The sequence below is a fragment of the Castor canadensis genome, chromosome 2 (assembly GCF_047511655.1).
Source record: "Castor canadensis chromosome 2, mCasCan1.hap1v2, whole genome shotgun sequence".
Lineage (NCBI taxonomy): Eukaryota > Metazoa > Chordata > Mammalia > Rodentia > Castoridae > Castor > Castor canadensis.
Genome location: NC_133387.1, coordinates 127,544,103 through 127,571,556, shown reverse-complemented (window position 1 = coordinate 127,571,556; position 27,454 = coordinate 127,544,103). Strand labels below are relative to the sequence as shown.

Genomic DNA, 27,454 nt, shown 5'->3' with positions numbered 1-27,454 from the left:
AGCCTTTCTAGCTTCCTTGCTTCTGAATTCAACAAACAGCAAAGGCCATGGGAGACCTAGGTCATGGAGCCAGCCCCTAAGGGGCTCAGTTTCACATCTGGATCCCGCAGGTGAGAGGGTAGAGGAGATGTAAGTTAAATACCTAAAGTGTGCAGTTACTTCCTTGGGCGGTTAAGGGAGGGGTGGCAAACTCCTCAAAGTGTCACACCTTAGACATTAGGCTTTGAACATCTCACCAAAGCGACCCTGAGCGCCAGGTTGACCCTCGCCCTTCACTGAAGCTTCAGTGCCCTTACTTAGGTGGCTAGGCCATGCCTAAACCGTTTATTTTTAAATTCTTTTTTTGGTGGGGGAGGAGAGGGTGACGTAACCGAAACGTGCCTGCCACAAGGACGAGGTGCCAGGGCGGTATCCCCTCACCGCTGCTCTACCCCTTAGGCAGCCGAAGAGGCAGCAGCACCGGACCGCGGACAGGCGCCAGCGCGGACACCCAAGCGAGGACCCGCGTGCGTCACGAAGACCGCCAACTCCCGTCGCGCACGCGCCCTGCGCCCAGCATGAGGGTTGCGGCCCTGATCAGGTAACGCGCGGCCTGGCCGCCCTGCTGCTCCCCGGCCAGCTTTTGTCCCCTTGCTGTCGCCGCTGGGTGGAAGAAGACGGCGTGTCTGGCGGAGTCGCGGGTCGGGTCGCTGCTCGGGACCACAGGAAGGGGCGGAGCCTGCGGCCACTTCCCATTCCTCTGTGGCTCTTGCCGCCGGTGGCTGTCGGGGTCCCCGGGGTCCACCGCCCCGGGCACTGGTTAACGGCGCGGGTGCGGCCAGGCGTTGCAGTTTAACGCCAAGTTGGAGGGCCTTGCCTAACTTCGCTCCCTAGGACTCCAGCCTCTGGTGTCCTCCCCGCGGCACTTCCGGGTCGTGGGCGTCCCTACCCCGCGAGGCCGCCGCACCCGCGTCGTCACCACGTGTCCGGCTCGGGGCGCAAGGTGTAGACGGCCACACGGGCCTGGGGCGCCCTGGCCTGAGTGACCCAGGGCATCCAGACCGTGCTCCAAAGGGAGCCTGTAGCTCATAAGTGAGTTCTCTGGCCCAGAACACGCTAGCTTAAATGTTTCCATGTATACACGGAGACAAAAGGGAACCTGGAGTAGTATCACAGAGGGACTTTACACGCCTGAGATGGGCTGCTCCCCGAGATTCGGGCCAGAATAGGGTCTGACAGATTGCCGTAATGTGTCGACTCTTGTAAGCGTTTTAATTCGGCGTCCAGGGTAGTTGGTGCTGGTGGACGATATTGACTTGTTAGGACCTTCTGATCCCCCCCTCCACTCCCATGCCAGCGCTGGAGACAAGACTACAATACCACAATAAGTGCTGTTCTAATCGGTGATCAAACCTTAACGACTGCGGTTTTCGTTTTCTTTAGAGAGGCAAGAATTAAAAGTAGCTTGGGAAATAATTCATTTCCACATTCAGTTTGTCAAGTCTCAGTGACACAAACCAACTAGAGGTTTAGGCATATCGGTTGGGAGGAGGGAAAATCAGCATAGCCCTTCACACTAAATTACTAATGTAATAATTTACTGAGAAAAGCAATATTAGAAAATTTAAACTTAACTATCTGCAGTAAGAATGAACTCACAAGCGTGTATATATGTATATGCTTATGATACATGTGCCAATGTATTATATATAAGCAATTAAACCTTAACAGTGAATCTGCAGTGTGTGTGTGTGTGTGTGTGTGTGTGTGTGTAAGAGAGAGACAATGAGAAGTGAGAAAATGAGAAATTGTGTGTTTTAGGGAGTAACTGAAACTGAAATTCTTACGTATCTTTAGGCCGTAGAACATTGTTTTCCTAATACATAAATGAGTCCTTGAATTTTATTGTTGAATGACACCTTGCAGATTATCTTGACACCTCATTCTAGTAAGCATGTAAACCAAAGCACACTGAATAACTTAGTATCCCAGAAGTGGAAACCGAGTCTGGCCTGTAGACTTTGTCATCTAACATATGTAGTCATGCCTGGTATCCAAGGGAGACTGGTTCCAGGACCCCTATGGGTACAAAACCTGCAGATGCCAAGTCCTTTATGTAAAACAGGGCCTGCAACCCATGTACACCCCTCCACCTTAAGTCACCTCTAGATTGCTTATATCAGATGCAATGTAAATGCTCTACAAAAAGCTGTCGTGCTCAGTGAATAATGACAGAAAAATAAGTTACATAGCTGGGCATGGTTGCTCGCATCAATTATTCCAGCTACTCAGGATGAAGACAGAGATGGGGAGAATCGTGGTTCACCACTGGCATGGACAAAAGTTAGCATGACCCCATCTCAGGAAACAAGCTAGGCACTGTGGCTCAAGTCTATAATCTTGTGGCTGGAAGGATAGGTAGAAGGATCCTGGTCAGAAGCTAGTATACAGCAAAAAGTATGAGACCCTATCTGAAAAATAACTTAGAACAAAAAGGACTGGAGGCCTGGCTAAAGTGGTAAAGCGCTTGTCTGGCAAGCACACCCTGAGTTCAAACCCCAGTACTGCCAGAAAAAAAAAAGTGTCTCTATGTGTTCAGTGTAGATTTAATTTTTCCTCAGTTTTTTGACTTGTAAGTGGCTGAGTCCTCAGATGTGGGACTCAGATGTGGAAGGCTGATAGGAGGGTTGACTGTACTTGGAGTTCTAAGAGGAGATTAAGATAGTCTGTTTAACAAGGTTGTTTGCCCTGGTGTATTCAGTTAACATTTTGCTGGACACGATTTGATAGGTAATATTTTGAAACCATGTCATATACCTAAGTTCTGGTGTGAATGCAATCAATAGTATGTGATAGAATTAGCTAGTTTCCTTTTGTTTTGCAGAAATAGAACAGTGTGGTTCTATGGAGAGAGTTGTGGAAGGTTGGCTTGGGGTCATCTGAATCTGAAGAGAGAGCAGGGGCTGTTTTATACTTCCCTGTGTCCCTGCCCTTCCCCTCAGCCTCAGCACTTCTGAAGAGGTGTATGCAGTGACGGTTGAAGTGCTAGCACTCTTGATGTCTAACTTTAGCAGTGTAATTTAGCATTTTGCTGTCATCTCTACAGAACTTGAAACCAAGTAAAGCATGTCAAAGTTTGTCATGAGATTGGGACTCAAAATTTTAATTTGATCCTTAAATAGGATCAAATATCTAACTATTGATAGCCAATAGTTAGATTCTTCATAGTGGAACAGATTTTTTTTTTTTTGCTTAGGAATTTCATCTAAGGTGTGTTAGGATGTAAATTTGAATAATTTTTTATTTGCAAAGGACTTCATTAAGTAAAACTACTATCACAAATATACCGTTTAGAGTACTCCTTGCTATAATGACCTATAATTTCATAAAATCTTACAAGTAGCAACCTTAAGACTTTCAGATTCATTTTAGTTTATATATGATTTAGAAATTAGTGTGTGTTACTGCATTCTAATTGTGAAACAGTCACTCATAGACCCTGAAAAGCTGAGATCTAGTGATTTTATGTTGCACAATTGTCAGTAACCTGAGATTCACATCTCTCTCTCTCTCTCTCTGTCTCTTTCATTTCTTAGTGGTGGGAAGGACAGCTGTTACAATATGATGCAGTGCATTGCTGCTGGGCATCAGATTGTTGCTTTGGCAAATCTAAGACCAGATGAAACCCGAGGTAAGCGTGTGATTTTATTGGGAAGTTCTCTAAGTGACTAAAACTCAGCTTCATAATTACATCTTACTGTAAGCAGTAGACAAATTTGAAAACAAGACCAAATATGTAGTTAGCGATATTAGATGCTCAATTCTGCACAGAACTTAGCATTAAGTGCTTTCACTTACATTCCGTTTAATACAAATATCAACTCTAAAAAAGAGGTATCATTAACTTTACTTTTAACAGTCACGGATACTGATGTGCAGAGTTTTATGAGTTTGTCCGAAATCAAAAGGCACAGACATTCAGAGTAGAACATTGAATTCTTTCGCTTCAGAGTGCACTGCTGCTCTTCTGCACCTCATGTCCAAGTGTTGCAGGCAGTGTTCACATAGATAAGGAGTTTGGGAAGCAAGACATACATTCTCAATATATAATCTGTGGCTGTTACTTTTAAAAAGATGCAGTTCACTTATCTTAGATGTAGGTCAGGCATGTGAGACGTGAGAGCAGCAGATATAATACGTTTCTACTGTGGTTTTTTTTTGGCCTTACCAGGGTTTGAACTCAGGGCCTCATGCTTCCTAAACTAACACTTTACCCTTGACCCATGCTGTCAGTCCACATATCTACTTTAAATTTTCTGTAGCACCAAGTACATCCACATATAATCCACAGATCTCATTTCACCTCCTTTTTTCAGTTTTCTCCCCAATTAGAACTTTTAAAAAATGAGTATCATTGACAACTTGCTTTTTGTACATGCTTGTTAAACTTACACAACATAGATATTTACTGCTGATGTGAGAGGAAAGACCAGCACTGCCATACCCTTATGTACTGCTACTTTTTTTACATAGCTCTTCTAGTAAGATTGTTTTATCATCCCCTTCCTTTCTTTCCACACTGGATGCTTTTGTTCTACTGTTACTTTAAGATGAACTAAAGAGTTATGTGGATACAAGATTCATAGCATGGCATGAGGAAGCTGTGTTGTAAATGTAATTGAATCAGAATAGAATACTAAGTATCTCCTTCCCTCCTCTCTCCCTTACAAACATTTGTTACTTATTAAGTAAGTACATATTTAAGAAAAGTTTTTATAAGTCTAGATGACTTTGTGAGTAACCTTGAATGATTTAAAAATATTTATGTAATAAAATTTTTAATTAAATAAAATAATCAAAATTTACTGGATCCATTACTCTTCTCTGTAAATGTACATAATTTAAAAATTTTATGAATAATCTTATTTGTAATTAGTAGTGGATATGATTAGATCTGATATGAACTAAATGCAGCTGTGGATAAATGTATAATTCTTAGATATTATTTACCTAGATAGATCCAGAGAGAGGATTCAAGTTCAGTGTTGAATACTCTTCCATTGGTAAAACCTCTGTGGGCTTTCAGTTCCATTTGTTTTTCTCTGGTTTACACTTATCTCCACTTTATTTGGCACAGTAGGATCTGATGAATTGGACAGCTATATGTATCAGACAGTGGGTCACCATGCCATTGACTTGTATGCAGAAGCGATGGCTCTTCCCCTGTACCGCAGAACCATAAGAGGAAGGAGCTTGGACATTGGACAAGTGTACACGGAATGTGAAGGTGATGAGGTTGAAGATCTCTTCCAGCTTCTGAAACTTATCAAGGTATGCAGAGTGACCAGTTACATTTTTTTGAGCTCAGTAAGTTCCTTTCATTTCATAAATTGTTTAGTAATTAACAATTTAAACTGTTAATAGTCCAACTGTTTCTCTTTTTTTGTTTTTTGGTTTTTTGATGGTACTTGGGTTTGCAATTGCTAGGCAGGTGCTCTGCCATTTGAGCCACTCTGCCAGCCCACCGTTGTTTGAAAGGATATTTTTATCTTTGTGGGGGGTGGGGAGGAAAACCTGTTAGTATGTCTTTATATTAAAGGACATTAAAAAAAAGAGTCTTGGGGTCTGGCCTATAACCTCTAACCCTAGCTACTCAGGAGACAGGGATTGAAAGATTGTGTTTCACTGCCAGCCTGGGCAAAGACCGTGAGACCCTATCTTAAAAAATTAAAATCGAAAGGCTTTTAATTGAGCCACTGGGGTGTGGCTCAAGTGGTAGAGCTCCTGCCTGGCAAACATGAGGCCCTGAGTTCAACCCTGGTACTGCCAAAAAGTCACAATAAGACTTTTGGTGAGTTTGTCACCCAGGCTGGTGAAATGATATTTAACCAAGTTTTTTTTTTTTTTTTTCCTTGAGATATAAGAACTAATGGCTATTCAATAATTTTTTAACAACTAATTTTTGAGTGCCTACGTGTGTTTGATACATAGTGCTAAGCACTGAGGGTAGGGCAATGAACAAATGAGATGAAGTTCTATTGTAATGGATCCCACTTTCTAGTACAATAGGATAGACAGTAAACAAATAACATGGTTGATGTTGAGAGGTACTGTGAGAAAGAATGAAGCAGAGCCATGGTGATAGCAACTGATGTAAGGGATGGCCGAGGAGAAGTGAGATCCAGAGCCCTGCTTTCATGAGGTGGAAGAAGTGTGAATGAAACACTTAAGTTGTTGTACACGGGAGTTTGGCACTCATTGTTAATTTCAGTAAACTAAACCTAGGAGAGAAGTGTGGGCTACTACTATAGGTAATAGGTAGTAGGCACTGTACTCGTTAAATGTTGGTTGATGGAGATGACTTTATATTGAGCAGTTATCCTTTCATTCACACTGATAACCAGCTGTTTGAAGACAGTTCAGTATTCTTTTTAAATATGAATTTTTTTCCAGTCAGCTATCATTAATTCACTTAAAAACGTATTGATGAGATGATAATGTTAGCCAGTATTTCCTGGATATCTTAACTTATTTTCACAAGGGAGAGAGTAGAAAAGAGTTCTGGTCCTTGCTCTACTGAAGGATATTGCATTGCATTTTTCACTCCTCAGGGAATTCTGCCTTCTTAGAAGTTTTGTCATGAACCAGTATCGTGAACATTTACTAGCCTCAAATCATGACTTCATTGTGTACTTTAAATTCAATACTCATCAAATCTTAGTATCAGTTAAGGATTTTGATTTGAAAAATATGAGGCACCTAAATTCTTTTCAAGTTTCCTTGGTGGAAATAGTTTTTGTTTTGCATTTCAGAACATTTTTATTTAAAAAAAAACTGGCAGGAAAGATAGTAAGTAGTTCTATACTATTCATTTGTAGATAGCATAAGAAGTAGATACTTTTCAAAGGAAATCATAGGGAATATATATACTAGTTAGAACTATTCTGATTATCAAAGAAGGGGAAGGAATACGAGTGCTTTTGGTGGTTGTTTCAGAACGGTACAGTTAGGATCATGAAATACTGAGTGTCAATTACACTTTCAAAATCTGTTTTTTAGAGTACATAGAAACTACACATTAAAAATTTTAACATAAACCAATATTACAAATTGGAAATAATTGGGTTGCTTAAAAAAAATCACAAACTTGGTAACTTTGGAGAAGTTCTGTGATAATAACAGCCTTCCAAGAAAGGTAAAGATAATAAATTACTGATGAATTAAAAATGGACAGATTAGTAGCAATTAAGAAAAAATTTCCCTTTTGATCCAGGCTGTCTTTGGAAAAATGGATGCTCTGCCATTATCTTTATAGTAACCATCAGTTATGACATAAATTTATGCCAGTGTTAAATCTTAACAACTTCTCTTTTGGAATTTTGTACATGATAATTACAACTCTAGTTGAAAGAGACATTATCGAGTTGTCTATGACTAAATAGTTCCCTCTTTTCCTGTGTAGAAATACAAATTTTACCATAGGATATTTTAAGGACATAAACAGTAGAAATATATTGCTTTTGTAGGATTACAATGGAGGTTATACATATGCTAATGAATAATCAAGTAATTATGGAAAAAACACTAATCTAGAAAAGGTATGCTTTCAAGTTAGTCTTCACTTGTTTTAAGAAAAAGAACTACATTTTTAATCCTTGGAATATTAATAACTGTTGAAAACATTTGGGTTTAGTTTCATTTTAAACATTTATTTAATAACAGTTTGCAGTTTTTTGACTTTCACATGTAGGTTAGTCTTTTGTTTTATAGCTCTTTCCCCTCCAAATATTAGAGCTAAGTTTTGACTAGATGATGTTTGCAAAGAATTCCAATTTTTCAGTTGCTGAAAATAAGTAGGAAAGATTGGAAGGATTTACAGTTAGAAGTTTCCTAAGTATTTTGTAGAAGTGATACAAGCTAATAAGAATGTAATGATCCTTTATGTCTCAGATTCCCAGATGACTGTGAGTTTGATTATGTATATCTCTTAAACTGTTTATAAAATATGTTTTCTTATTCTTTTTTAGTAGCACACATTAATAATACAAGGGAGTTTCATTGGGATAATTCCATAGATACGCATAGTATAGTTTGAACAAGTTCACTCTATTATATTCCTTTAGCTCCTGCCCTTCTTCCTTCCTTTTACAAACAGTATTTGGTAGATTTGTTATGCTTTCTTCGTGTGTGTGTGTGTGTGTGTGTGTGTGTGTGTGTGTGTGTCCTTCAGTCCTCTGTGCCCCCTAGTACTCTCTCCTTACTGTCTCCTCCTCCAACTGATCCCCTCCCAAGCAGCCTTTTTATACTCATGTGCCATTATTGTTACTACTATTTTAGGTCTAGATTCTGCATATTAGTGAAAACAGTGATATTTGGCTTTTTGAGCTTATTTTACTCAACCTGATGATCTCTAATTCCATACATTTTCCTGCAAATGACATAATTCATTCTTTGTGGCTGAATAATACTCCATTGTATACATAAACCACATTTTCTTTATCCATTCAGTTCACGGGTACCTGGGCTGATTCAATCACTTGACTGTTACATAGTGCTGCTATAAACATGGGTGTGCAGTGTCTCTCTTATGTGTTGATTTATACTCTTTTGGCTATATGCCCAAGAGTGGTACAGCAGAATCAATAAGCCAGGTCTATTTTTAGGTTTCTGATGAATCTCCATACTGATTTCCTTAGTGGTTGTACTAGTTCACATTCCCACCAGCAGTGTGTGAGGATTTCTTTCTCACTACAGCATTTGTTGTTTTTTTCCTTAATCATGACCATTCTGACTAGAGTAAGGTAGAATCTCTGTGATTTTGATTTGCATTTCCTTTATGGTTAAGGATGTTGAACATTTCTTCATGTATTTATTAGCCCTTTAAACTTCTTCTGAGAACTGTCTGTTCAATTCATTTGCCCATTTATTAATTGTATTATTTATTCTTTGGTATTTAATTATTGTTGGTTCTTTGTGTATTCTGGATAGTAATTCTTTATCTATGAGTAGCTGGCAAAGATTTTCTCCATTCTGTGTGTTGTCTCTGGATTTTGGTAGTTTTTTTTGATGTGCGTAAGCTTTGAATTCTTGCTCTTATGTCCTGGGCAATTGGAGTGCTAGTTAGAAAGTAATTACCTATGCATATATCTTCAAGTGTTTTCCTGTAGTAATTTCAAAGCTTCCAGTCCTACATTAAATCTTTGATCCATTTTGAATTGACTTTTCTACAGAATGAGAGATAGGGCTCTAGTGTTAGTCTTCCACATGTAGATAATCAGTTTTCCCAGTCCATTAGTTGAAGAGGCTGTCTTTTCTCCAATGTTTGTTTTTGGCTCCTTTGTCAAAATCCAGATGCCTGTAGCTGTATGGGTTTATTTCTGGGTCTTCAGTTCTTTTCCATTGGTCTCCATGTCTGTTTTTGTGTCAATGCCATGCTGTTTTTGTTACTATGGCCTTATAGTGTAATTGAAGTCTGGTATTGTGAGACCTCTAATACAGGTCTTTTTGATCAAGATAATTTTTTCTATTTAAAGTCTTTTATGTTTCCATATGAATTTTAGGATTAATTTTTCTATTTCTGTGAAGAATGATATTGGAACATTGATGGGAATTGTATTGAATCTATAGATTACATTCAGTAGTAGCCATTTTCACAGCATTAATTTTGTCAATCCATGACATGGGAGGTCTTTCCATCTTCTGGTGTCTTCATCAATTCCTTTCTTCAAGATTTTGTAGTTTTGATTGTAGAGATCTTTTACATCCTTAATTAAGTTTATTTCTAGGGTTTTTTCTTAATTTTTTTTTTTTTGGAGGCTACTGTGAATGGGATTTCCTGATTTCTTTCTCAGTCTGTTCATTGTGGGTATATGGAAAAGCTACTGATTTTCATATGTTAATTTTATATCCTGCTGTATTGCTGAAAGTGCTCATCAGATCTAGGAGTTTTGGGGGTAAATTCTTTATGGTCTTTTAAGTATAGGATCATATCATCTGTAGTTAGGAAAAATTTAACTTCTTCCCTCCTTATTTGTATCTCTTTTATTTGTTTCTCTTGCCTTATTGCTCTGGGCAGGAATTCCAGTGTTATATTGAATATAGACTAGAATGTAGACTAGAGGACATGATTCTAGGTTTTTTCCGTTTAGTGTGAGGCTGGCTAAAGGTCTGTCATTTATACCCTTTATTATGTTCAAGTTCATTCCTTCTATTCCTAGTTTCTTTGGAGCTTTTATCACTAAAGGGTGTTGAATTTTGTCAAAGGCTTTTTTTGCATCTACTGAGATGGTTATGTGGCTTTTGTCTTTGATTCTGTTTGATTGACACGTATTAAACCATCTTTTTATCCCTAGAATGAAACCAACTTGATCATGATGTATAATCTTTTTAATAGGTTGTTGGATTTTATTTGCACATATTTTATTGAGAATTTTTGGATCTATATTCATTAGGGAAATTGGCCTACAACTTTTTTTGTTGCATCTTTACCTGGTTTTGGTATTAGAGTAATACTGATTTTTAGAATTGAGTTTGGTAGCACCACTTCTGTTTATATTATTTTGAATAGTTTGAGGAACTTTGGTGTTAGTTGTTTCTACCTGAAAGGCCTGATAGAATTGAGCAATGAATCCGTTCAGTTCAGGGCTTTTCTTTTTTGGTAGATTCTTCCTTACTATTTCAATCTCATTTTTGTTATAGCTCTGTTTAAGTTGTTTATGTCCTCTTAGTTCAGTTTTGATAGGTTATACTTGTCTAGAGATTTATCCTTTTCTTCTAGACTTTCCAGTTTGTTGGAGTGTAAGTTTTTAGGACATTCCCTGATGATCTTCTGAATTTCACTGGTATCTGTTCTGATATCCCCTTTCTCATCTCTAACTTAGTTAGTCTCCCTTTCTCTCTTCCCTCCCACCCTCCTCTCTCTGTTAGTTTGGCTTAAGGTTTGTCAATCTTGTTTTTCTTTTCAAAGAACCAACTCTTTGTTTCATTGATTCATTGTATTGTCCTTATAGTCTCCATATCATTAATTCCTGCCCTATTTTTTATTATTCTTTCTATGTACTGGTTTTGGAATTGGCTTGTTCTGTTTTTCTAAGACTTTGAAGTGCATTACTAGGTGATTGCAAGCCCAGCAGGATTTGTTTAATGAAACTGGGTTTGCAGTATTTGGTGTATAGGTTACCAGTCATTATCTCCTCTTGATGTATTTTTCCTTTATCAAAATACCTGTTTTTCTGTGATTAATCTTTACTCTTAGAATTTCTTTAATACTGAAATGTAATTTCTATTCTCCTCAAATTTGGCATAATCTATATTTTCTGAAAATACAGTAATTTTCAAATCTTGTGAGTTTTCTTTTTAAGTCACATAAACTATGTAATAATTTCTAAAAGACATAAAAGCAACATATTTCTTTAGAAAATATATTTCAAGGTCAACATATTTTCTCACTATACTGATTTGGAACACTTTCTGGATCTGATGTCTTCTTCTTTCTCATTTTTTTTTCCATTTCAGTGGAATCTATCTTTAAGAAACTGTCTTAGATCGCTTTCAAATCCTTACATTTTACAAGTGTTCCCATTCTGCCCTCACATTTTGTTGACACACTGGTTTAATTTAGAATTTTAGGATGAAAGTCACTTTTCCTGAAATCACTGGAAGCATTGCTCATGGTCCTCTACATTTTTTCCTGATATTCATGTGATTTTTGTTCTTCTAGGTGATTTCTTTTTCCTTTCTGTTAGCTTTCATGATTTGAGTTTTATGCTTGATGTACTAAAATGTTAAAGTAATGCCGTTTTTAACTTTTCTTTTGCATCCCTACTGAGTACGACATATCCCTGTCTTCTTTCTCTCTTTGATGAAATCCAGGTGAAAATCAGTCATAGGTTGGCAGATTTTGGCTGTAGTGATTGTATCAGGGATTATTTTATGTTGGTCCTAATAGAATGAAGTCTAAAGTGATGAGTGATTGGCAGAAGATAAGTTGCTTCTCCTGAATATAGAAAAATGTGTGGCTATGAGTGTTGTAGCCTTTTGGTTTTTTTTGTTTGAGGGAAGAATACCGGATGTCAAATTTGACACACAAAAATTGGCAGAGCCAGTAGAATTGCCATTAAGTATGGCTCTGGAAAATCCTCTTCATTATTTGATAATTTGCCCTTTTTTATTTTCACCATTCCCTTTTTTCTTATACTCTGATTGGTCAGAAATTAGACCTTCTTGGTCGAATCTTCATGTGTCTTTTCTTTTGTCAGGTATTTTTCATATGTGAGAATGTGTCAATGAATGTGTCTTCCTGGCACACATTCTATGAGAGTTTCATTTTGAGTCTTGGTACTCTCTTAGTTAAATAAAATCCTTTAGCGTGTGTGTCTCCTTCCTTTTCTTGTTTTTAAGGTTATACCTTTGATTTCATTTCAATAGACATTCATGATCCAGAAACTTATTCTAACTCCATTCTAATGTAATATATTTAATTTGCTTCCCTGAATTGAATATTCAGTTTCACTCTTCTCATCATTGGTGTTTTTCTTTTCCCATATTGTTTTTCTTATTAGGCATCTTACTGTGGTAGTCTCCTTAAATTGTTTAATGTGCATATGTATTGTGATTTGAATGCAACAGTAAATGAACAGTTCCCACTTTCTTTTTAAAATTCAATCTATCCTATTGAAGGAAAATTTTATAAATAAATGATTATTTTTGTAAAAATCTAGATTGTAATTTAATAATTTTAGAGAATATCAGTTGTTACTTTATGTTTTTTGTATTGGTTAGAATTTTTTGGTTATAAGAAACAAAATCATGTTTAAGCAGTTTTAGATAAAAAGAGAATTTATTGATAATAATCTAAAGGTAAGCTTGGCATCAAATATGATAGATATAGGACCAAATTAGATAACCAAAATATGGCTGTTTTGTTTTGATTTGTTTTCTGTTTCTCTTTTTACTCTTTCCTTTCTGTTGATTCTGTTCTCAAGCATGACCCTTGCAATTGGAAGATGGCTCCCAGTTACATTCTTCCTGGTTCAAATCTAGCAGGAAAAACTAAATAACTCAAAGAAAAATCCAGTTATGTTTTGCTGTCCTTGATTGGCCTGATATTCATGACACAGTCGTTACTCTGACAATGATTCCCTTTGGATGGGCAGGCCTGATAGAGAAGTGATTTTGGGATTGTGTTTTCTAAGAAGTAAGGGAATGATAGATCTTGAAAAAAAAAAAAACTGGGCTGTTGCTGGCCAAAGAGTGAGCTCTGGCAAGGTAGAGCAACATGTTTCTTAAAAATTAGTAGATTCTAGCTGATTACAAACTGGGGAACCATCCTAGATGACTGTTCTTTCATTATCTCCCTGCATTTCTTCCTCCCTTTGTCCCTTCTTTCCTCTCTCCTTTTTTTCACTGTCCTCCTTTATATCCCTCCTTCTTATGTTTTAAAAAAAATTCCCACCATTGTATCATAGCAGTGAGCCTGTAGTATGCCACCTTTAGTTTCAATATCTTATAGGTATGGTAAACTCAGCAAGTTCAAAATGTATTTATTATCTTCCTGTGCAAACTTGCTTCATCTCTTGCATTTCCTTCTTAGTTAAAAGCATCTTCCCTTAAACTTGGGCTTTACATACTAGACTAATATTTTTTCTCAGTGCCTTTTCCACTTTCAGCACTACTACTAGATCTCTTGAACCTGTCACTAATGCTTCAGTGACTTCTAAAATCCTACCCTTAGACCTCATTTTTGCCACTGCTGCTTTTTCACCTGTACTATGCAAGAGTCTCCTGCCTTCAGTATTGTCATGTGCTCTATCCATTTCTTCTGCCATATTATAGTCAGCTAAAATGTACACATGGGTGAATGACCCACTAACTCGTTAACCCTGTAGAGGGCTCATGAAGAGGTCCTGGTAGTCCTACTAGTCTGATCCTCCCATTCTCATACAAGCCTCTTGGATCATATTATAGTAAACTAATTAGGTTTCTGAAAGATTGTTTTCTCATGTCTGAGTCTTTCTTTACCTGTGTTTCTTTGGATACTTATCTTTTTGTTTTATAAATAACCTCTTCTCACCTCATACCTCTTTGTGATATTTGCTCTAATTTCCCATATTCCTATCTCTTTAATGGCAGCTTGTCTATACCTTTACCCTGGTTCTCAGTGTATTATGGGATTGTTTATGTGGCTTTTTCTCCTGCTAGGTTGTGAGACCTACAAAGACATGCCCAATGTGCTTCATTTTTGTGCCTAGCAGAGTCCCTGGAATATGGAGGCTCTTAAAATAGTGGATTGTTGAACAAAGTAGTTCAGCCCAGAGTTTTCCAATTATTTTTCACCTGATGATTTACCTAATGCAGGGAAACTACAGCATTATTTCAGTATATGATAAGTTGATTTTATATTTGTTTTTCCATCTAGAAGCCTATGTGGAATGGGCAGTGTAGTGGAAGTTTGGGCAGTGTAGCCACTGTCTGTACTAAGAATAATTCCCAGATGTAGACTTTTGCAAAATTGCTGAGCAGACCCTTTTTGAAAATACTTTTAGTATCTTCACTTCAGAAAATCTGCTTATGTTAAAAAATTACTTTGTGACTCTATTTTTCACTTCAGATCTTGAGGCAAATCCAGAGGGTTTGAAGTGGGAGAAGCATGTACAATGGCCTTAAGATTTGCAGGGAGGGTCCAGACAGTGCTAATTAAATAGGCAGATTGCTCCTGGCTCTTCAGCAATGCGCAGCTTGCCTGTAGCCCTGTCAGTTCCCAAGATTTTGGACATTAAACCTGGTCTCTTGGCACAATAAATGCTTTTCCAGTATTTGTTCTAGACTCTAAATAAGAAGTGTTGGCACTGCAGTGGACCAGTGTCATTGTCACTCCCAGGTGTGGCTTCACTAAGGCTTGCCATGTTTGTCCCTCTCAAATGATAAAGTCAGACATGCATGAGAAGCACGCGATGGAAGATCTGTTCCGAAATAATAGGTTGAGCCATATTTATCAATTATACTTCCTAAACTTATCACAGGTCCAGGGTCTTCATCTACAGATTCCCCAAAAGCCTGGAAAACATGACTCCTTCGTTTTGGCAAACTCATTATGTCTAATCAACCTTGAACTTTATCCACTTGGTGTTACTGGTTGTATGTATGTATGTATGTGTGTGTGTGTATATATATATATGTGTGTACATATATATGTATATTTTTATATATAGTCAATGTACATATGTAGTCTTTGTTTTTTCCCTAATTCAATGCTTCTTACCAATTGACCTTTTTCATGTTTGTTTCTTTATGATTTAGAACCTCTTTGTCTGTGTCCTATTGACTTTTTTCCCTTTTTTCCTGAATATGCTATCACTTACTTTAAAAGAAATTTTTTTGAGATGCCTGTATCTGGAGTTGTGTCATCTAAGATGCTAAATGTGTTTCTGTTCTAAAGTCTTTTGTGTTGTTTGTAAATGTAGTTTATACTATCCTTGTTGAGTTTTCAATTAAATGACCAAGAACATATTACTAAGATTGGTAAGTATAAGTTGCTTTATACTTTTACTATCATTCTTATGTACTCTAGGTGACAGGTCTTTATTGGTGACCATATGATAACACTGTAGCTCTTGAAATGATCTTTTTATGTTGACTTCATGCTTTAAATTGGAAGCGACTTCATTCACCATATCCGCAGTGCCAAAATAATAAAACAGTCATAAAAAGAAGCAATACTAAACATACATATTCAGGACTTTTTTTTTTGTCTGTATTGGGGTTTGAACTCAGGGCCTCGTGCTTTCTAGGAGGTACAATACAACTCAAGCCGTTAGTTTGAAACCCATGGTTTCTTTCTGTTTTTTTTTTTTTTTTTCTTTTTATAAGAGATGATTTAGTGAGTTGTGGAGAATAAGTCTGTAAAGGTTGATTGAAACCAAAACAAAGAGTATCTTAAAGTTTAGGTCAAGGGTTGTTTAGATATGGAAAGACTATAAGGTGGTATTACCAAATTAAATGGAAGAGAATAGAATAAAACAAAAACTGTCACAGCACATTGGACGTAGTAAGATTGATTATTGTTTTGCATAACATTCAGTGTGCTGCTTTAAAATTTTTTATTAACGTGTATTACTTGTGCCTGTTAGTGGGATTTGGTATCATAGCTCAACACTTACATACAACATGCAGTGATCAAATCCAGCCTCCTTTTATCCCTCACCTTCCTTTGCCCACGGCCCAACTTTTATAATCACTGCTTTACATTTAGATCAGTTATTAAGACAGAAACTACATATGACAGAGAATGGGTGGTTCTCATCTTTCTGTGTCTGGGTTATTTCACAACATTATATTCTCTGGTTCCATCCATTTTGCTGCAAATGCCAGGATTTCATTTTCCCTTACGGGTGAATAATATTCCACCATGTATTTGTACCACATTTTCTTTATTCACTTATCCACAGATGGGCAACTGGGCTGATTCTGTATCATAGATATTGTGAATGGTTCTGCAATAAACACATGTTTGCAGGTGTCTCTGTAAGCTGGCTTCATTTCCCTTGGATATGTACACAGAAGTGGGATATCTAGATTATATGGTAATTCTACTTTTGGTTTTTTGAGGTACCTCCATATGTTTTCCATAATAGCTATGTCAGTTTCCATTCCCACCAATAATGTGTGAGTCCTTTTCTCCTCATCCTCACTTTGTATTTTTTTTATAATAACAGCTGTTCTAACTGGGATGGGATGATACCTCATCATAGTTTTGATTTGTATTTCTCTGATGGCTAATGATTTTTGAACATTTTTTTTTCTCATGTACTTTTTGGCCATTTATATTTCTTCTCTTAAGAAGTGTTTATTCAGATCACTTAGTTTTGAATTGCATTATTTGTGTTTTTTGTTCAGGGGCTGACTTGGAATTTTCTGTGTATCCCAGACTGGCTTCTAATTTGTGATCCTCCTGTCTCAGCTCCCCTTCTGTTGGAATTACAGGCATGCACCACTAAACCTGGTTTTTAATCATTAAGTTTTATTAATTCCTTATGGTGTCTGGGTATTAATCCCTGTCCCTTTCATTCACTCAGTTGTCTGTTCACTCAGTTGATTATAATAATCTCATTTGTCTATTTTTTGCTTTTGGGTCATACCAAAAAATCATTGCCTACCCCATGCCTTGGAGTGTCTCCCCTGTGTTTTCTGCCAGTAGTTTCACGTCTTATATTTAGGGTTTTAATTTGGTTTTTGTACAGTGTAAGAGTTGGTTTTTGTACAGTGTAAGAAATTGGGGGCAAGTTTCAATCTTGTGCATATGGATATCCTGTTTTCCCCACATCATTTATTGAAGATAAATGTATTTCTTTGTTGACTTTGTCAAGAATCACTCCACTGTAGATGTGTGGGTTTATTTCTGGGATCTCTATTCTGGTTACTGGTCTGTGTGTCTGTTTTTAATGCTACTACCATACTGTTTTGGTTAACGATTATGTAGTATGTCTTGAAATCAGGTATTATGATACTCCAGCTTTGTTCTTTTTGCTTTAGATTGCCTTTAGTTATTCAGGGTCTTTTGTGAAATTTAGGGTTTTTTTTCCTAGTCCTGTGAATAATGTCATTGATATTTTGATGAGGTGCGCATTGAATCTGTAGATCTCTTTGAGACATATAGACATTTAAAAATATTAATTCTTATAATCTATAAACATAGAGTTCTTTCTCTCTCTCTCTCTCTCTCTCTCTCTCTCTCTGTGTATGTTCAGTTTCTTTCATCAATGTTTTGTAATTTTCTTTGTAGAGGTTTTTTATTTCCTTGGTTAAATTCCTGGAGATTTAGATCTATATCTATCTATCTATCTTGTGAGTGGGATTTAAGTATTTCTTTTTTCATCAGTATACTGTACTTATTGGCATATAAAAATGCTACTGACTTTCATATTGATTTTGTATTCTGCAGCTTTACTGAATTCATCAGTTCTGATAGGTGTTAGTGTAGTCTGTAGGTGTTTCTGTATATAACATCATTTCCTGTCTAAACAGGGAAAATTTACTTTCTCCATTTTTCTTGTATGCCTTTTGCTTTTCTTTCTCTTGCCTTATTGCTCTGGCTAAAAATTACAGTACTGTATTTAATATCTATGTGTGTTTGTGTTGTGTCCACACACATATGTTAAATGTATGCTAGGCTGTTACTATGTCTATCTTACTGTTAAGTTTTATACTCACACAAGATGGAACTCCACTATTTTAAAGGATTCTGAAAAGAATGACATCAAGTCATAGAGTTGCAACGCAACTTCAAGGTTAACAGGTTGAACTGCTAATAATGCAGGAAATGGATTAGAGATAACCAATTATATAGATATGTTCAAATTGAAAGCTAAGATATGAAGGTAGCTGGAAGGTTGTGAGGATGTGAAGTAGGGAAGAAGCAGTGGCAAAAGTGAAGTGGGAACATTGAAGAGGGATTGACAGGGCTTAATGATCAGATTTAAATAGTGACAAGGAGTCTATATCAGGTATCTTGCAAACAGAGGCAGTTCCATAGCTAATCTGTGCAGCTTGAACCTGGCAGTATTGATAATCAAAGTCAATTATGATAGTTACACATTATAAATATTGTAATCTTAAAATTTTATATCATCTCTGTGATCTGTTTAATCTGGAATAGGATGGTTTAGAAGATTCTTCATATCATTCTGCGTTGCTTTAATCTCAAGATTAACTAGTAATAAATTTTGGTCTTGATAGTTCTTTTAATTGAGTAGTTAACATTTTTTCCTAGAACTGTACCATGTACACCACATCTAAAATATTTTATCTTTATTTCTTAAAAGCACCTCATGTATATTCACAGAAGGAAGCAAAATGTATGGTGCTAATGTATTTTCATATAATAATAACCAGTGTAGATGAAATTCAAAGTACTGTAAATATACAAAATACTATTTACTTGAAATGAAGCAAAATAGAAGTCACTAGGTTCTGTAGCGTCCTGGATATCACATCAGATTGAACCTGGTTTTAAGCCTGTAAATTAATTAACTCCTTGTATTCTGCTTATGATCTCTCTTTAGTCTCTCACCCTTTATAATTTGTTCTGCAGACTCCTGTGTGATTCTGCTTTCTAAAGTGCAGATCCAAACCTGTTTTTCTTCAGCAAAAATCATCATTGCTGCCATGTGACCTCAGTTTATTTCTCAACTTTTCCCATGTTCCCCACAGGGAACATGCTTTCAACTTTTCCCATGTCCTCTACAGGGAACATGCTCCACCTAAGCTAGACTGTTGTCAGAACTTATTTTTCTGTGCATTATCCATTATGCATAGTGCTTTTTTAGTCAAAAATAACATCTCCTCTCCAACTTGTTCTTTGCATGGCAACTCCTTCCTTGATAGCTTCCTTGATTCACAGCCATTGGATGCAGTGTCTTCCCTGCCTGAATGTTCAGAAAACATTGTAATTCTTTTATAGTACCCAATCTGTCTTAATATATAAAACTACATAAATTTTTTTCTTGTGGGCTTTTATTAAAGATTGTAAGTCACGTGGCCAGGCATGCCTGTAATCCAGCTACTCAGGAGGCTGAGATAGGAGCATCACTACTTGAGGCCCATCTAGGCAAAAATGTTAGGGAGACCCTATCTCAAAAAAAAATGAGCTGGGTGCAGTGCTCATCCCTATAATCCCATCAACTGGGGGGGATGAGGATAGGGCTCCAGGCTAACCTGGGCGGAAAAGCTAGCGAGGCCTGTCTCAGAATAAAAGCAGGGTGCTGGCCTAAAATGGTAACTCATGCCAGAGCCCCATACCCACCTGGGAGGTGGGGTTGGGATGGTGGTTGTTCGAGGCCAGCCTGGGCAAAAAATCAGCAGGATCTCCCAACAAATAATGTGGGTGTGGTGTTGAACTCTCACTGTCCCAGCCACATAGAAGACATAGGTAGTGGGATTGGTCCAGGCTGGCCCAGGCAAACCATGTGGGCTCCTACCTGAAAAGTAACTAAAGCAAAAAGGGGCTGGGGGCATGGCTCAAGTACCTACCTAGTGAGTGTCAGGCCCTTAGTTCAAATCCCAGTACTACAAAAAAAGAAACCAACAAAACAGAAAACAAGGGGGGCATAGTATCCTATGCTTGTAGTCCAAGCTATACAGAAGGCAGAGGTAAGGGGCTTTCAGTCCAAGGCTGGCCCTAGGCAGAAGTGCAAGATTACATCTGAATGGTTGTACCACATTCTTTTTTGTTTCTTACGTGTTGAGCTCTGCTCACCTGGAATTCAGTCATTCCATCTGAGAAATGTGTGCATGTCTTTCCTTGACTCTTAATCACCTGTTCTGAGATCATGTATGAGAGGCTCTTCAGGTTTTAAAAGAAGGATGCTACATAAAATTGTTCTGTTTTTCTTTCTTATCCTGTCAACCTCATGTCAATCTCAGGTCTTTCTTCTCCTTCATTCCCTAGCTCCCAAAATAATCCAGCAAAGTCAGGTGAAGTTGTTTGTTTCCTTCCATACTTAGTTCCACTGGAATGCCAATGCTAAGTAACTGCTGTGAGTGGGCACTGAGATGGGTGGAACTCTTCATGACTTTATTAGTAAGTCGATGCAGAAAAGAAAATTAATGGTTATCATTCAGATTATGAAAGACACTTTAATGGGGACAGATTTGTATCATATATTGGATTGAATTTATCCTTACACATTTGTTGCTTATGATCTTTGGCTGTCTTTACTCTTTTTAGACTTTGTCAGTAGATAATTCACCTTTCAAGGAGACATGGGAAATTAGTATTTTTCTCTCTGGCTTCTTGTGTGAATAATCTGAAGCATGGACCATTTAGAAGGAGATAAAGAGGTGAACAAAAAAATGACAAAGATTCTTATGTAATCCTTTTTTCCCCATTAAAATCTATTTTGGTCTCTTCTTTAAGGAGTTAGCTCCATGATTATCTTTAAAATCTAAGCAGTATATTTTCTGTTAACTCATTTGTAAAGAAAGAGCCAAACAAGGACTTGCTTTTGCAAGTTTCTCAGAATATATGCAGAACTAATAGATTTAAAAATGCTTTGTGGATGTCCACAGGCAGCGGCATGGAGCTGTTATGTCCGCCCTCAAGACCAGCAGATTATGTCACAGTTACTATAGCCTCGTAAACTGGGCACATGGTGGTTTATGCGCCTGCTCAAGTGGTTGCTTAGTGAGCAGTTGTTAAACTTACTAAACAGAGTTAAGACTGTCCAAGCTTGGCAAAACTCACCTGACACCCATCTTCTTAGACATCTGTAAAACCCACTGACATACTGAAATGGCCTGCTGTTTAAGACCACTTCCCTTGTACACTGTTTCCTGGGAATTAATTTTGCAGGAAGGTGGAGAGGGGAGTGATGATCATTTGATAAATAAACCGTAGTCTTCCCTTTTGAGCTTTTCGTAATTTAGTTCTCTCTTAAGCCATTTTTGTAACTTCCTTAGCCCTCATCCAGTTCTTCTGAGTGTGAGGGTAATATAACCTGAACTTAATCATAGAAAACTATTAATCAGGTTAGTGGATCTCAATGTAGCATAACATATACTTTAAGAAAATATTTCTAAATCTGGAAGGAAGACTATTCTTGAACTCCAGCATGTTAATGCAAATTTTAGTACATGTAAATTTGGGGAGGGGAGAGATCTACATTTTATCTTAGCCTCAGAGTGGTCAGTCCTTTTCAAAAGTTTAAGAAGTACTGTTTTTAACCATCAATTTCAGAATACCTTGTAACCTGGGAGAATTTATGACTACACAAATCAGGAATCAATTGTCCTTTGAGTTTGTAGCACATGCTATGTGCCAAAAGATCAGAGGGGTCTTCTGGGGGTTCCAAAGAGTGAAGAGTTAAATAGTTGCAGAGAGCAGACAAGGATGCTGTGTATCTAAGAAAGACATTAAGATCTCAACGAGGTAAGAAGTGATGGAGACTATAGACAGAGCCAGTGGCTTGGGGACCTGGCTAATTCTAAATAGTTCCTTGAATGTTAACTTGGAGGATGAGAGATAGGGATGCAAAAGGCATTGACCAGACTTCCTCAGGTGTTACTTTTTGTTACTTCTGTGATTAGTTACTACATTATGCATGTTTATATGATTACTTCTATATGTAGTATATCCTCTTTGTTGCTCTGTAACCGACATACATGAAAAACATAGATGTGAAAAATATGCATACATACATACATGTGTATATGTATAGTGCTATCTGTGTTTTTCAATGCTTCAGTGCTCATTAGTGCCTTGACCGTAAGAGGTGCACAAAAGCTTTTGCTATACACTGGCTCTAGGGACGCTGTTGAGGATTTTCCACAATTACAGAGTTAACTTGGTGGTGATCCAAGGGTAAAATTTCGCTCAGGACTTAGTGTGTGTGACAGTTTTGCCTTACTGTAACTGTTGGGCAGTAGTCATTGTATGAACTCTATAAATTGTACAACTCCTTTTCCTCCTTATATTTTTTGTTGGAAAAACCTAGAGCCATGGTCTTTTCAATTATTTTTGTCTTCTATAGTTAAAATTATTTTTTATGCACGAGGACTTCCAGGCATTGTTAATAAGCTCTTTACGTAAGGATTCTGATTTATCCTTATGTTAACCCAGTAGGGCATATTATCCTATCCCTAATTGCAGATAAGTAAACTGAGGCACAGAAAGGTTAAGTAACTTATTCAAGCTTACACAGCTAGAAAGCAGTAGGACATGAGCTTGTGCTTGTAAGTGGTAGAATTGTATATAACAGTACATGCACAATGCATAATCATAAAAACACGGATTTGTATTTTGTATCTTTCAGAAATTGTTTCTTATAATGTTTTTATAAGTTGTACAAGTTTCTGTCCTCAAAGGTTTGGAAAATTTTTTTTCAAAGTAATACCTAACAGTTTGAGAAGCACTGTTCTAAGTATCAACTTTGTAGTTTTTTAAACTGGTTTGTTTGAAAAAGAAAAAAACTGTCATTTGCAATTATATTCAAATCTAAACATGGTTCTATAGGTGTATTAGGAATTAATATATTTGGCTACGTGGTCAATCTCTACCTGGTTCCGTGAGAAGGGGCTTTAAATTGAATTGATTTGGGCAGGAGAGAACGAGACATGTTTTCATTTTTTTACACCTTTTTTTTTTTTCACCAGAATGACCCATTTTAATTAAGTTCTTGATTCAATATAATTCCATGAAGGACTTGTCCATCATTCAGAGTTAGTGGTCTCCTTCCTTGACTTATGGAAATATTCAGTGAAACAATTAACATTTTCAAAATATGTTCAGGTTGATCCATAGAGTTACGGAAAAGTAAAAGGGACAACAGCAAAATATTGTTTATTACACCAGCTTAGTATCAGAGGTTTTGTTCATTCATGGAAAGCACAGATAGTTTTGGTGATATCACATTTATAATCCCAGCTCAGGTTTTAATTTTCTTTTTCTTTTGGATGAGTTAGGAAATCCCTTCTTGTAAAATACGCTCATGCGAAGTTACCAATCCTAACAAGGTGTTGAATCTTCATATGATTACTGTCTTCTCTTCAAGCCATATCATATTAATGACATGAGCATTTGGTGAAGAATTTCTTACTTAATGTTTTTTGGATGATTAAAAGTATGCCTCCAAAAAGATATAGGACCTAAGGACATGAACTAGTGTTCCAAAGAGAAAGAAATTCAAGTGGCACAGAAAAAAAGTTTAGTCTCACTAACTCAAACAGCTCTGATTGGGCATGAGTAAGCAGTGAAAAGGTTTTAGAGAAGGGGGTGCTCTCATGCTGGTAGGACCCTATGGATGGTTCACCCTTTTTGGAGGGTAATTTGACAGAACTCATCAAAAGGTATACTCTGTTCCACTTTGGAGAATTCACACCAAAGAAGTAATTATAAATATACTTGAAGATGTATAAGTGATTGGCAATCTAAATTATGTATTTGTACAGTGGAATGCCATATATCATCAAGGTGAAGTTGTAGAAATACATCTGCATATATTATTAAGGGAAGGAAACCAAGTACTCTTTGTAATAACATTTCTCTAAAATTTATTTGTATGCAAATGTGCATGGGGAAATATCTGGAGGATAAATTTTAGGTCTATAAGTGGACAGCGTTAAGAGTGTTTGTATAATTTTTGCTCATTTGATTTTTTTTACTTTTGTCTTCTAATGGGTATATATTGCTTTCAAGGCTTCTTTGTTGAAGAGTTGGCCCATATTTTAAAATGCACAGAATGGTATAAGGGAAAGGAAACCTGATAATCAACAGGATGTCAGCTGTTCCCTAGGTCCTTTCTGAAGGCTTATGAGGAACCTGTTTTTCTTTCAGAACTGGTTTTTGAAAGCTTTGCTTCAGAGATATTTTTCTTTTTTCTGTGACAAATGTCTGTCATTTTCTAAACAAGGAAGCCAATGTCCCAGTTAGGTGCATAGGGTTATTTTCATTCTCTCACAACCCTGTTGTGTTAATACTGAATAAGCAGAGACAGCCTGACTGGTGGTGAAAGATGGTAAGCCAGCCTCAGGGCTTTTCTGGTCAGTCCTAAACCTCTGATTGCCACGTTTTCCTAATTTCCCATTTCCAGGGCATCACCAGAGTGACCTTGCCTGCTGAATAAGATGCTGTGAGACTCCCAAGATTTTCACATGCTTTTGGAAGTGGGCAGCCAGGCGATTGTTAAGCACTCCAAATGAACTGTGCATTCACAGCGACTTTGATAAACACACATTTCCTCCTTTTATCAGTGAGATTTCAGAATGTGAAGTATGAGTTTCCAGTTTTACTCATTCCCCTCAACCCTTTCCTGTTTAAAAACTTAGACACACTAATTGCATGCTAAGCTGTCCCTGTTTTTTATTCCGCTTACTGGTAGTTGACGGCTTATCCCAATACTTACCTAGGCAAGGTTTGGTAAACCTTCAAAAGCAAACTTTCCATGTATTCAACATGTAATGCCATGTGAGCACTAATGAACAGTAACGACTGCTAACCATGCTGCCTTCCATGCCCTTAAGAGCACTGCTGTTATATCCAGTGTAGTTAAGAAAACACTTGTACATGAGTCAGCAGTGCTGTGTCCTTTTAGCAGCTATTCCTCACAGTCAAGCTTTGCATAAATTAGAGTTAACTAAAATTGATTTTAATATGCTATGTTTCTAGAATAGTAAACTAAAATAACTACTTGAAAGTCATGAATAGTAAAAAGATATTACCTGATTTTTTTTCAGTAGTCCTTGTGGTAGATGAAAAACAATGTAACAAATAAAAATTCTCTCAGTTTGTGACATTTTCTCTTAGATTTCTTTGAAATTGCATGTGACTCTTCACACTCACAGCAGCACTTTGATTCTGTTGTAAGCATTTATTTGTATCAGATCAGTGAAAAGCAATAGGCTTATGTTTAATTTTTATGTTTAATTTTTCTGAATTTGTATACTGGCTTCCTAGAGGATCTTACAGATTTTTTAAATTGTATAGTCCATTTATACAAACTTGATTTATAGGATTGTGCATTCAACATTCATTAAAAAGGGTTGTTTTTTATCTTTAGCATATTATTAGACCATTGTAAAAGCTTTCTGTTTATTTGCATTCATTCAATACACCTACAACTGCTTTGCCTCAGGAGAAGACGAAGCAAAACTCATAAATTCATATTTTAAGGGTGCAGTACTCCAGTTAGCATTTTGGTTAAGCTAATAAGTTAAAGCCTTGGAGTCAGACTAGCGACTTTAACAGTGCTTTACTTTTGATTTTTACTGGCTGAAAATAACTTGTTAAACTGGCGCTTTTGTACTACAGTGAAATCTACATACCATCTAAATCTCCTTCCCACGTTTTGATTTAATAGTAGGTTGACATATTATTGAAGAATTATTAACACTTTCACAGTTCTGCAGTTTGATTTCAGAGAAGGTGCTAATCTCTCTGGAAGTTTGAAAGTCACAGAATGACTCGTGTAGGGAATTAGGGATTTTGTATTAAGGCCTCAGCTTTGTGCCAGTATGGTACTAATGTTGGTCTAGGTGGTGTTATCTGATCTGTGTTAGTAGAGTGTATTCCTTTTCATTTTACACATTATCTTTAGTTTTGGGGGCTGTAATAGTACAATTTTTATATCTAATATATGTGTTTCTGGAGAGGTTCAGCAATTTATGACATGATTTTTAAATCATCCAGATGAAATAATTTGATTTCCTCTTCATTTCTGTGTTATTTGTAGTATCAAAAAATTAAATTTTGGTAAATAAGCATGTGGAAAAAATTAAGCGATGGTGTAATAAGAAGCTTTACCGCTGTGTGTACTTAGTCTTATTGTACATTTCAAGCATATTTATTTTTAAAATATCTTTGGCACTTTCCTTAATTGAGTTTAATTTCAAATAATTCTAACAGGACCAATGGGAGAGAATAGACAATATGTAGAAGTTTAATTGGATGCCATCCGTATGTGATTTCAAGATGCGTGAATATTGGATGTAATGTATTTCTTTTAGAACATGTTACACTGCACAGTAGCTCAAAATGCATGTCTGTGAGTAAAAACCTGCTTTTTCTGTTTTGTTTTGAGTTTGAGTATTCATGTATAATAAAATGATGTTTAAAAAGATGAGGATCTCAGTTTTCAAAATCAGTTTTGATTCTCTCTCATGGAGAGTGATTGATCTGTAGCTGTCATTTTACCAAAGAGGCAACAAATGGAATTGGCCTTTTAGACAAAAGTATGCAGACAGGCTGTGTTCTTTCTCTTGATAGAATTATGGAAGGACGGGCATGAGATGCTACATTCATTTTCCAGTTGATTGTGAGAAGGATTCTGCAGTGGGGTACTGTTTGCAGTGGATAAGGAGGTGCTGTGATTAGTTACCTTTCTCATGAAAGCACTACAAAGGAAAATGCAAAATGTGTGCAGTGTAGTGCTGTGTTCTCAATTTGACAGTTGTTTTTTGTTAAGTTTTTTTTTTCTCTGTTGAAGTCTGGCCTATTTTAGCAAATCATACATTTTTTCCCTATATATTAGGCTTACTAGATTTCCATGCATTTGACCCTTTAGAGAAATTGTAGTATAGACAGTCTTTTTTAAGACTTCTGTTATAAAGCCTCAAAGCTGATGCAACACTGCCCTCTGTAGTCTTTTAGTGAACAGTAAAGAGATGTAGATAATTTGGAGTATTCAGGTGAAAAGCAGGGTATTTAAATTTAACTTTTGCTCAGACAAGAGACCCTTTTCTCCTAAGTAGACATTCTTGTTTTTCACTAGCAGATTTACTTTAAACAAAGGGAACAAAAGACCATTCTGAGTTTTCATTTACAATTATTGGCTACTTCTAGTTGTTACCCAAGTTTTATCAGACATTCATCAGAGTAATTTGAGATAGGAGTCTTACAAGCTGTACTGTCTCTTCATGAAATATCTTTTTGAAGTTGAGGTCCAAAATAAGAGTACTTTTAAAATACTTTAGTTCCTTTGTACTTGTT

The 27,454-nt window shown here is 36.8% G+C and overlaps 1 protein-coding gene and 1 long non-coding RNA gene across 10 annotated transcripts in view; one reads left to right on the top strand and one right to left on the bottom strand.

Annotated features, from left to right (window-relative positions):
* Window positions 1-371, bottom strand: part of LOC141420773 (uncharacterized) — a 137,188-nt gene extending 136,817 nt beyond the window's left edge. Inside the window, exon 1 of the long non-coding RNA XR_012445385.1 lies at window positions 143-371. This is a non-coding gene — a long non-coding RNA (uncharacterized lncRNA). The remainder of the gene's footprint in view (window positions 1-142) is intronic.
* A 67-nt stretch (window positions 372-438) lies between these two features.
* Dph6 (diphthamine biosynthesis 6) overlaps window positions 439-27,454 on the top strand; it is a 178,705-nt gene continuing 151,689 nt past the window's right edge. For 5 of the 9 annotated variants that reach the window (XM_074065605.1, XM_020164458.2, XM_074065607.1 and 2 more), the window contains exons 1-3: window positions 439-580; window positions 3,576-3,670; window positions 5,117-5,310. In XM_074065605.1, coding sequence (XP_073921706.1) covers window positions 558-580; window positions 3,576-3,670; window positions 5,117-5,310 — 312 coding nt within the window. In that variant the 5' untranslated portion in view covers window positions 439-557. Of the gene's footprint in view, window positions 581-886; window positions 1,072-3,575; window positions 3,671-5,116; window positions 5,347-27,454 lie in introns of those variants that run through there. The other 4 variants (XM_074065604.1, XM_020164457.2, XM_074065608.1 and 1 more) reach the window with 4 other exon arrangements.